At 45.7% G+C, this 11,770-nt stretch overlaps 1 protein-coding gene across 1 annotated transcript in view; it reads right to left on the reverse strand.

Annotated features, from left to right (window-relative positions):
• Positions 1-406, reverse strand: part of PIK3R1 (phosphoinositide-3-kinase regulatory subunit 1) — a 73,885-nt gene extending 73,479 nt beyond the window's left edge. The window contains exon 1 of the mRNA XM_007457086.1: positions 73-406. Coding sequence (XP_007457148.1) covers positions 73-406 — 334 coding nt within the window. The remainder of the gene's footprint in view (positions 1-72) is intronic.
• Between the last annotated feature and the right edge of the window lie 11,364 nt (positions 407-11,770).

Consider the following 11,770-nt stretch of genomic DNA (forward strand, 5'->3'; position numbering starts at 1 on the left):
GCTTTCTCTTAAAAAAAAAAAAAAAAAAAAAAAAAAAAAGGAGTCATGAAGCAATCACTCATCAATACTGACCTTGCTGCTCACTGTCTGCTTCAGTTTTTGAAGAACCTGGTGCAACAGGAAGGGGTCGAGGTGGCCGGGGCTTTGGTGTGGGCGGTGAGATCTTTTTCCTTCCAATGTATTCTACGTAAGTTCCCGGAAAGTCCCCCCTCTCCCCCGTGGTCTCATTATAGCCATTTAACCAGCCGATTTCTTCAGGCCTGGCTTCTTGTCCATCACTGAATCCAAGAGCTACTAAGGACCCTTTATTCACAGTCAGTACGTCCCCCAAGTGCAAGTCAATGTCTTCTTCCCGCTCCTTTTTATAGTCGTACAGCGCCCTGTACTGGTACCCCTCGGCACTCATGGCTGCAGACCTGCGACCATGCGACAGCTGAGGCTGGCTGCACACTGCAGTCTAACCTGACGTTTCTATGGAAAGTGAATTCAGATAGTGTGTTAAGATTCCTAATACACGTCCAGCAGGGGATAAAGGATAACTCTCCAAAGGTTTAAGAGGAGAGGTGATTGGCCATCCGGCCGTCCATCTGTCCTCCATCAAGGGTGTGACTGAAGTCAGGGCTCACTTCCTCTGTGGCTGCAGTCTTCCCACCGGCTTCCTTTTCAGCAACTCGTCAACACATTGACTCGGGGCTGACTCTCCCTTCGAGGCCCGATCCTTTCTGACACTCTTGTCACACTGTCCATCTGTCATCTGATTTGACTATGGCACACACCACATGCGAGCTGCACCTAGCAAAGGGAAAACAAGACTTATGAATCAACGGCACACTTGGCCATCTGTGTGAATCTGAATTTCGACTTCCATTCAACAAGTACTTAATCAACCTGGCAGACGTACACAGGCCAGTATGCTTTTGCTTGACATGGTATACACAACAAAGATTATTGAGGCAGGCAGTCCCAGCCTTCTAAGAACACTCGGCAGGGTGGGAGGGATGCTGGAATGTGGCAACATCTCAGAGATAAGACAAGACACAATCTATATTATAGTTATAGATCTAGGATCTGTAACACTAGGTAAATGTCATAAGAGAGCAGAGACTGAACGCTAGGGAGTTCAAACAAGGGAGAGACCACATCTCACTGCAGGCATCTGAAGACAGAAGAGAACGTGTGGCATGATCTTAGGTACAGATGTGATGAAGCACTTGTCATATTCTGAGAAGAGCTAGAACAGGCAGAGCAGTATGTGTGAAGCCAAAGAGGGAACATCACGTCCAGGTTAGAAAGATAAGCAAGGGTTGTATAACAAACATCACACACACCCGTGTCGAGTTTATGAGTGATGCAATCTGCAATGGGGAGCTGGAAAAAGGCTTGGAGAGAGGGGAACAACAAGACCAGAGTGGCACTTGAAGAACCTCAGTCTAATCCTGGTGCATGGAAGGGACTGGCGTAGGGACAGAAGAGGAAAGCCATGAAAGGTGTTTTGCAGCCATCTGGGCAAGTGGCCATGAAGGCATGAACCAAAGTGGCAGCAGAAGGTATGGAAAGGGGAGGACTGAAGTAAGGGAGAAAAAAGCGTGTGTGGGACGTGGCCATGCTGAAAAATGGATCAAGAAAGAGAGAAGCACACGGTACTGGGTACTGGATCCTGGTTGGGGAGACAGACAGACTGCAGCATATGAGAAACAGAGGATGGCAGAGAAGCCAAGAGGAAGGGGCTCTTCCCAGGCTGGAGGGCTGAGCCAGGGTTCAAGGTACTAGCTGACTGCTGGACCTTAAAGATCATCCACTCTGCCAGCTATTTTAGAATTCATTTCTGCATGACATGAGATAATCAGAGAGATAGATTGACCTGTGTGTCTGTTTAGCAACATATTAGTATTTTTAAGCCAAAGAAATAAAGACACAAAACTTAGTACATAATAGCAGAGCATAGGTCATTTTGTTGGTACCTTCCTAGCAAAAAAGTAAAATAGAAAGTATAAATTGTACAGAAAATACAAGTACAAAATAAAAAGGAAAAACAAAATAAAAAGGGAAAACTTCTCTCTCCTGCACTTTCTCTTTTATCCCAAAGTTGATTACTGCTTTAATTTTACATTGATTCCTTTCTTAAAAAGCAATAAAAATGATATATATTTTTTAAAAAAGAAGAAGAAAAAGGAAGAGAGAAGCAAAAGGTGCCAGATCCTGAGTTCACAAGAAGAATGTAGCTACCAATATCAGGCAAAGGGAAGCCAGGAGGCCTGATGGGCTAATGGTGATGCTGGGCATCCAAATGCAAGCGTGGATCGTTGAAAACCTGGTCTGTGATTCAGGAGAGGAAACACACCTGAGGTTTGGTAATCTCAAACCTCATATAAGGCAAGGCCAAGCTCAATGGAATGAAGGAACTCAGAGGAAAAATATTAAAAGTAAAAAAAAAAAAAAAGATCCAAGGACTAAACATCAAGGTTCAATGAATGCCAATGAGGAGGGAAAGTCAAGGTCTGAAGACAATGCAATGCCCTGGAAACAAGGGAAAAGAGAGTTCAGGTAGGAAAAGGTGATCTCTAAGACTAAATCCTGCAGAGGCCTCTGGAAGTGGGAAACAGGCAGGGCTAGGTCATCTGGGGCTTTTGTCCATAGTGCAATCATCACGGACTTGAGAAAGCCCACTCTAGTCTAGTAGTATTGAGGATAGTAACCAGAGTTTAAGGAGTTAAGGAATAAAAAGAAAGTAGAGATGGCTGCAGATCACACTATGAAGATAAGCTCAGTGGAGGGGGAAACGGAAATGCAAGTTTTTTCTTTTTTCTTTTTTTTTAACTAGTAGAGGCAGAGGGCTTAGAGAGTTAGAGGCTCTTTAAGTTAGAGAGGTAGTAAGGCAGCTTGGATAGCTGCTAGAACAGTAGAGAACAATGTGCACATGGACACACTATGTACTCCGTTCATTTCTTCACGTTATCTTTGTTAGAAAGAGGAAAAGCAAACTAAAGGTTTCAGTTAAGCTGGCTGAACAATAAAGCAATAAAAACAATAGCCTCACAATTTCGGTGTGGTATGTCAAAGAGAGCTTTTATAAGTTTTCAAGAATGGAGCCTTTTAGAAGTTTATTATTATAGGCACTCTGCGGTGTAGGCATCTTAAGAAGCAAATCTAATCACAGATTAATTGTTATGCTGGCATTCAGAAGTGTAAAGTATTCAACTTTACATGGCTAAAGCCTCTTAGCTGTAATACAATAACGCTCTTAGGAGAGTTACATATTAAAAGAAGGAAAAACAAACACTGGAGATCTTTGTGTAGCAAGAATATTAATTTGCAGTAGTATTCTACTTTGTATTTCAGTTGGCAGAGAAAAAAAATTAAAGCAGCCAGCAGAGCATATGAGAAAAATAAACTATGTTATGTTTGAAGACAGCCTCTCCTTTTGCTAGATCCAGAATCAAATTAAATATTCACTGCATAAATTCACAAGAAAATGCAGAACGAGCAAATCCCATTTTTAGTACTAATGTACTCTGTTACAAATGAGACACAGAACATGAACATTTACATATCCCTAAATGCCTGGAAACCAGGCAATATGCCTGAGAATAATTTAATTCCTCCAAATCTGCCTTGAAATTTTTGTTAGCTTTTCCTGGCAATGTATGTTTTTTTGAAAAAAAAAAAAAATCCTCAACTAGTAGGCTGGGTAGATCTTCCCGCCAGCTGCTGCTTATGGCTTCCTCTATTTCAACAGCCCAGGAGGCCAGTTTGGTGAGATCCTTAACAGAATGGGGAGTATAATAATTCCCCTCTCTCCCTCCTACTCTGTCCCCCTCAATTCCTCCTCTCCCCGCTACACGGCTCTCGGCAATCGCCAAGCCCTGCTCACAGCGCACCTATGTAGCTATGCATGTCCCTCACCAGGGGACACTGCAGTAAGAAAAGATCCAGGTCTGCTCAAGGTTTTACAAACCTAAAAACTGTGTTTACACTGGCCTGAGGCTAAATCCCTGCAAGGAGATAAAGAACCCTGAGGAACCCAAAGACTTTAGCAAGACCAGACTTTAGAGTAACAATTCCCGCCATAGATGCCAGAGATCTACCTGTTTCTCCAAAGTCCCCCTCCCTCACCGTTTGTAAGAACCACCTTACTTTCTGTGCAGAAGAATCCTATGCAGAACTCTGGGCCCTCAACTGACCAAGAGAAGCCCAGATCTTCTATGACTCTTGGACCATAGGCAGCACACACCACTCATCTTCCAGGACTCCATCGTCAAGGCCAGGAAGACCAGTCCAAACAGTCCAAGGTCAGCCATGATGCAGTGCCAATTAAGAGGGAGCGCTGGGCTTCCCTGGTGGCGCAGTGCTTGAGAGTCCGCCTGCCGATGCAGGGCACACGGGTTCGTGCCCCGGTCCGGGAAGATCCCACATGCCACGGAGTGGCTGGGCCCAGGAGCCATGAGCCTGCGCGTCTGGAGCCTGTGCTCCGCAACGGGAGACGCCACAACAGTGAGAGGCCCGCGTACCGCAAAAAAAAAAAAAGGGAGCACTGACTAGCCATGGGGTGGTGAGTGGAGCGCATCCCATGGGGAAGTGCAGAGTGGCCTTGGCTATATGGGGGCGGCCCTCCCCTGCTGCACAGTGTACACTTTCTCCTGATGGCCATGCCCATTTTAATGGCTGCCACTGTCGTCGTCACTAAATACTGGAAGCTATAGGAGTATTAACCCATTCAATCATCACCATCGAATATTCAGTGGGAGCTATAGGTGTATTAACATGTTCAATACTCAAGGTAACCATGAGATGGGTACTATCAACATTCTCACTTTACATAGGAGGAAAACGAGGTGCGGAGAGTTTAGTGTCTTGGCTGTGATATCTTGGCCATGATAACACTCACCAAGGGCGAGGTGTAACTAGAGTTCAAATCCAGGCAGTCTGGCTCCAGAGCCACCACTTTTAACACCTTAAAACCTACTGCCCAGGGCTTCCCTGGTGGCGCAGTGGTTGGGAGTCTGCCTGCTGATGCGGGGGACGCGGGTTCATGCCCCGGTCCGGGAGGATCCCACATGCCGCGGAGCGGCTGGGCCCGTGAGCCATGGCTGCTGAGCCTGCGCCTCCAAAGCCTGTGCTCCGCAATGGGAGAGGCCACAACAGTGAGAGGCCCGCGTACCGCAAAAAAACCCAAAAAAACAAAAAAACCTACTGCCCAAACTCAGCTTGCTCAGATGCCCCAGGACGGCCCAGATATATACATGGGGTCAATGGTGCAGATTCCTCGCTTGCACACTCTGACCTCTCAGATTTATCTTGAAGGTCTGCTTGTTGCTCTCTGTGACGGTGGCCTTACCGATAGTGTTTGTGGCTCTTTCACAAAAACACCTGCACAAAAAGAAGCCATTATAACTCAGCAGGAGTGCCCTCAGTCTGAGACTCAGCAACTTGGACCACACAGATTTTCTTCCAAAGAGACTTCATTAAGATGCATCCTTGCCAAAGAAGTCCATGAACTAGTGAATCAAAGAATACTGGGCACATCACTTCTGGAAGGCTGCCCTCTTCTGGAATTCTGCCCATTTCTGCTCTACAAGCTTCAGCTTCTGTCACCTACATGCTTCTTGGCATCTGTGCCCCCTGCTGCTACCCTAGGCCCCTCACTGCACAATTTCTAACAGCTCAGCTCCTCTTTGGGGGGGTATGTGAAGCATCGTCCACAGTCACCAGGGCTATCACATTTAGAGGACTGGCAAGTTCTCTTTTCTCTCACCCTCAAATTTCTCTCTCACCCACAGAGCAGAAGATTCAGCAGACTGGGGCACTGGTAGTGCCTAGATCACTCTCCTGTGATCAGTGTGGAGCTGAAACTACACAGTGCCCAGATTCACAAGCTTACCCCTGCAACCTCTTTGGCTACATACACCTGTTCACTGAAATGTTTCCAGCCAGCTTCAACAGAATTATTTCCCCAGTTAAGATTTTTATATGTGGATAATCTAATGTTTTCAAATAACCAAGGCAGTTTTATGACATATGCTCCAAGACAGTGCATAACCTAAGTTACTGTAACAAAAGGTATAAAGGAGTCCTAGGAACAAATAACAAATTAACTTACTCATACAGAACATCATATGCAGCAGTTCAAAAGGTCCTTCACGGGAAAAATTTTGCTCTTGTTTTTCAAGCGTTTTACAGACTGCCTGCAATACCATTACTCGGAAGACAGATTTTTCTCTCTGCTAAAACACCAACCAACTCCCATTCTGTTCCTCAGAATAAAGTTGTTTCTGATGCCCGACAAGGAGCAATCCATGACTTTTTAATGTACAACTGCTTGAAAGTAAATTTTCAATTTAAACCCTCTAACCCGCAGGCATTTGGGCAAAGAACCAAACAAAATTCTTTGAAAAGTCCTCTGACTTTGTTGACTTATTCATTCCCCTTTCACAAAGGACGGGGATTTAGCAAACTTGGTGGGGAGGCAGGAATAAAGGGTATTTTCAAATCACTTTAAATAAATCAAGAATATAGCCTGATCATGTGATTCTATCCTGCCATGCAATCAGCAGTTTGGCCCTGGGTCCCAGCACAGAATGGACTTTCAATCCAGCTGCAAAGCTACAGAGAGCTTCCTGGGTCCAGACCTATAATTCACCTCTCCATCTTCAGTGTGGTAGCTCTGAGTAGGGCAAGCTCCCTAACTAAATCCACACAGCCTTTTTAAAAAACAAAATGCACAATTCATTATTTAAAACTTTTTACCTTTCAAATAGTGTCCTGGAAATCATGAAAATCAAACTGAACAGTTAAAATTTCCTACTAACATAATGAATTTCAAGCTATAATGATGGGCTCAGGGTAAAATTTTATGGGATGTAAATTTTACCTCAATTAAAACAAAATAAAATGATGGGCTCGGAGGAAGCCCCAAGCCACAGTCCTCAAGTATCTCCATTCATTTTTCAAACCAACCAGAATGTGTCCCAGGCTGCCGCGCTCAGGGCTGGGTCTGCACTGTGGGGGGAAGCAGGGCACCTAGGGCACAACTCCTGCCCGCAAGCCCTCTGGGGGTTGGGGGTATGGCGGTGGGGGGACAGGACAAGCCCGGTCAAACAACAAGGACACAGGGCTCTGCAGAAAGCAAAGTGATGGGATAGCGGAGCACTGCTGAGGGGCAGAGACACAGGCCCAGCTGGAGGCAGTTCTCAGGCTCAGTGGTCACCACAGGGAGGCTGTGGCTTCCAGAGCCTGAGAAACATATCCCATCACCCAGCAAAGGCCATGGGATGGACCATTCTAGTTCTCTGCATCATCCCGGGGAAGAAGCCCTGAGGAGATGGCCATGGAATGGGAGGACTAAAGCAGACAATCTAGAGTCCCCCCTCTTGTGAAAATACAATGCTACTGTGTAAAATTCTTAGCAAGAAGGTGAGTATAAGCACTGGGTTTCACACTCAAAGATGCTTGTCCCCATTGGTGCCTAAGTTTTAAAACTTGGGCAAGTTACTTAAACCTCTCTGTGCCACTATTTATTATGAAGAGTAAAGGAAATTATTTATACAAAGACTGCACTCCATGCTTGATAATTAGAGCTTACTTAACACCAACGTAGTGCTTATTAGGGGCCAGGCACACTTCTTCCGGTTTTGCATGTGTCAACTCATTTAATTACAACCATCGTGGGTATGATTATCATCTCCATTTTACAGATGGGAAAAGAAGCACAGAGAAGTTAAATAATTTGCTTTAAGTCACATGGCTAGTAAACCACAGCTATAGTAGTATTATTGTTACTACTATCATTACTATTAATATTGATTGCCACTTACTACCACTTATACAATTCATTTTAAAACCAGAACATTTACCAAGAATTTTCTTTTGCCCTGCCTCTAAATGCTGCAAAGTCTACTGAAAGAATCCTCAAGCTAGCCAAAATAAACCTCTCCACTGTTTCTTTAACTTCTTTTCAGAGTAAATAGATAGACAGATAAGGGCTGCTTGTGGACTTTGCCCATCTAGTCCTGAGGCAGAGGGTGGCTCTATAGAGGTCAGGGCAAAGGAGACCTGGGAGGGGCCAGGGCTGTGTGAGAGGGTGGTATGAGGCAGGGAGTGGAGTTAGGGGACAACACTCCTCTCCAGCAGGGTTTGGTGGCTGCTCCCTAGCTGCCCTCAAAGAGGAAAGGTGACAGCATTCATGCAGTCCTCCAAGGACTGAAGGCAGCAGCGTCCTCCTGTTACAGCCCTAGATCCTGGGGCTGAGCGCCGGGGCTGGACCACTGGGGGTCCAGCCAAAAAGGAGAGGGGCAAAGCACTCCAGCCCGGCCCAAGCACCTTGCTTTCTTCACTCTCTCCACCCACTGCTGGAGTCTCCTCACTTTTGCTAGACTCCTGTGATCGCAGTACCCTCAGTGCTCTCTAGGTGATCGTTAACATGAAAACTATTTTGATTACAGGTGCCTGGGGGTACCTATTGGATTTACTTTAAGGAAAACAATGTTGGGAGGATACAATCTTCAAAGATGTTTTTATAGTAGATTTTTTTTTTAAAGCAAAAGGTACACTACGCTCATTCTATCCTTTCAAATAAATAAATAGACAAAACCCCTAACATCACCCAAACAGACAAGTTTAGGAGTAATTACATAGTCTATTTTCAGCTGCTTTGGCATAACGTACATGAAATGGCCTTTAATTGCCACTCTCTTAAGCAAGTAATTCCAATGACAGGGTTGGCAGAACCATGGCAGGTAATCACATTAGGGTGTAGGTGGCAGAGACGAGGAAAAAAGCAATAAATAGGATGAATATTTTTAAAATTACTTACAACATAATTTTTTTTTATTAAAAGCTGTTATATAATTGATATTATGCCTTCTAAGGTAAAAACGAAGTGACAATCCGTTCCTTCCATAGATAAGTAACTTCTTGTTTTCTGAGGGCTCCAGTAAGATGCTCCATTCTCTTGCCTTCACTGGCAAATCCCTGTATCCTCCAAAAGACAGAAGAGCTGTGGGGAGCCCATCTAAATGTATAATATACTGAAAAAGGCACTTCCCTTTTTCTTCTGCATTGTGTATACCCCAGTTGTGGGAGAATTAAAAGCAAAACACCAAATGCAAACATGATCTCAGCTTTCTATATTCTACCTGACCATGAAATCATTTTATTTTCAGTGTGCTCACTGACCATCTCTTTATTCACTAAAACTCATTTTGCATATGACAAAATGCAAACACAATGAGAGCTGAACTAGAATTGTTTCTGTTTTAATGAGTGTGTGGACAATCTTTCAGAGTGGATGCCTTTTTAGAATACTCCCTTGAACTACCTAAGAAAAAAAAGGAGATTCTGACGAACATATTAGCCTAAGAATTACGGGGCATTCATGGAAAATTTTAATTAAATATATGGGCAACACTCTTAATAACACAAAATTTGAGTAAGTGGAGCAGGCTTGCACTGAAGATACCAAAACCCTTCAAAAACCAGCTTAGGTGCACTTAACATTTCCAGCAAATAAATGCTTACTACCATCATCACTGTCAATAACCAAAATACGTATCACCTATGACTTACTGTACCACTTCTGTTTCCCAAAACCAACTTAATGTTGTGGGGATTTACTGTTCTTAATAAAGTGAAATTTAAAGAAACAGCTATAGAAAGACAATATAATTAATCAGTGGGAAGTGAAATGCTTTTTCACATTGGCTATCAGCATCACAGAGGTGAAAAGACACAGTAATACCGTCATTTTACAAAAACAGATAAAACAGCAGATAGTAGTGTGTACAATGCAAATTATCTGCTATGCAACTGACAAGACCAGGTCCCAAATCAAGATGAAAGTTATAAAGCAAATGCACATCACACTTTGAAAGCCAGTATCAGATATATAAAACTTTCTTCCAACCACAAAAATCTATACACTTCTACGGAAAAAGTACAACTCTCTAGTTGCAATTGTCATATAAAAGCTGAAGAGGCCAGCAGTGACATAACCCAACACTTCTGCAAGGCAGGGAGCCTCCTCCACCAGCCTTTCCAGTTTAAGCCTGATTCTGAACCAAACACACCTTCCCAAACTGAAGAGGGATTCCCCCCCCCCCCAAAAATCACTCAGGGTATTTGCTTTGTAATGACCAAAACATTCCCAAAGTTTAAGAACTTCTGTTTCTAAGAAGACTATCATCTATGCTTTTTAAAAGCTGTTTATTTCAAGACAGTGTAATCTATCAAAAAATTATGGCTACGAGGGTGCTTTTTTTCCCTCTTCCAACGATAAAAGATGTTTGTGGCCTTCTGTGCAGAAGTCACCAAATTCCTGATGATCTGCCCCATTACTGATAGCCTGTCTCAGAAATAAACTTGTCTTCCTACTCTGACCTTTTCTAGCTAATACCTAACCATCTTTAAAGCTGCCAAACGCAAGACAAGCTAATGAAATATTAAAAAACAAACAAACAAACAAAAACCATGCCACATAACCCCTGGGTCACTTACTTTGTGAATGTCCCGCCGAACAACTAAAACTCCAGCCCCATCGCACTGAAATGACAATCTTATGCTGCGTTCAAAACCCGGAACTGCTTTATCCATTCGTACTTCGCACTGACAAAGAGGAAAAGAACTGAAAAAAACAAAAGCCCCCCAAACCCCTATCACTTCTAAAGTCACAAAACCCCCAAACAGAGTAAGCTCATACTCAGATACCAACACTGCTGCAGCTCCAACCAGGGATTAACGGTGTAAGTGAGCCCTTTCTGATCTTAATTGCGCCCAGAGAAGCAGAAGAATTTCCCCAAATCCAGTCCACACACATTCTGCATTCAACATGTAACAGCCATTCCGCTCACACCCTTACATTTCATGATCGAATTCTGGTTACCAAAGTACATTTCTGCACTGGAGCGGTTGGCCTGAGCTTTCCTGTTCTCTTTGTCTTGTGATCTGCGGGGCAGTTTCTGCCCTTGGGAAGTGAGTGTGAGAACTGTGGATTCCAGACAATTCCCCACGATCTTTCAGCTCGGGTTTGCACGCTCTCTCGCTCTCTCTAGCCGGCTCCATATTGCTGGGCCGGTCCCTCCAGCCTCGCCCCGCGTTACAAAAACCCTGGATTTCCGGGCTGTTCCAAGACCCCATTAAGTCTGCCTCCGACAACCTGCCCAGGCCCGGTCGGCACCACACGCCGAGTTAGGGTCCCAGCGACCGGCCGCCCCGAGGCGCACTTCCCCCACCCCGGAAGAGGAGGGAGGCGAACTTCGGAGGGCGGGGGCTGGGGGCTAGCTCCCGGGACCCCCGCCGCCCCGCTCGCCCCGGGGAAGGGCCCGGGCAGCAACCCGGGTGCAGCCGGAGGGCGCGGGGGAAGGCATAGCTCCTTCCCGCTAACGCAAAGGCTGCGGTCAGGGCGCTCTCCTCTGCTGAAAGGCGCCAGAAAACTGCAGCAAGGCGACAGTGGGGACCCACAGAAGCGTGAGGTGACGGAGGGGTGGCGGAAGCCCGACTTCGCCTGCAACTCCAGGGACGAATGCGCCCGGCGGCACGCACAACCCGCTCGGAAGAGGACTACGGAAACGGGAGCCGCGAGGTGGCCGGGAGCACGCAGGACGCTGGCCGCCGAGTAGGGCCCGCGGCTGCACGGCGGGCGGGAGATGCCGGCGTCAGGGAGGACGGCGGCCGGCTCGCTTCCCCCGGCTTGGCTCTGCAGAAGGAGAAGCGGCTGCTGGTGACAGGAAGAGAGCGGCGGTAGCCGCGCGCGCACGCACCGCCTCCCCCTCCCGAGCAC

This window comes from Lipotes vexillifer, unplaced genomic scaffold (genome assembly GCF_000442215.2).
Source record: "Lipotes vexillifer unplaced genomic scaffold, Lipotes_vexillifer_v1.1 scaffold241, whole genome shotgun sequence".
Lineage (NCBI taxonomy): Eukaryota > Metazoa > Chordata > Mammalia > Artiodactyla > Lipotidae > Lipotes > Lipotes vexillifer.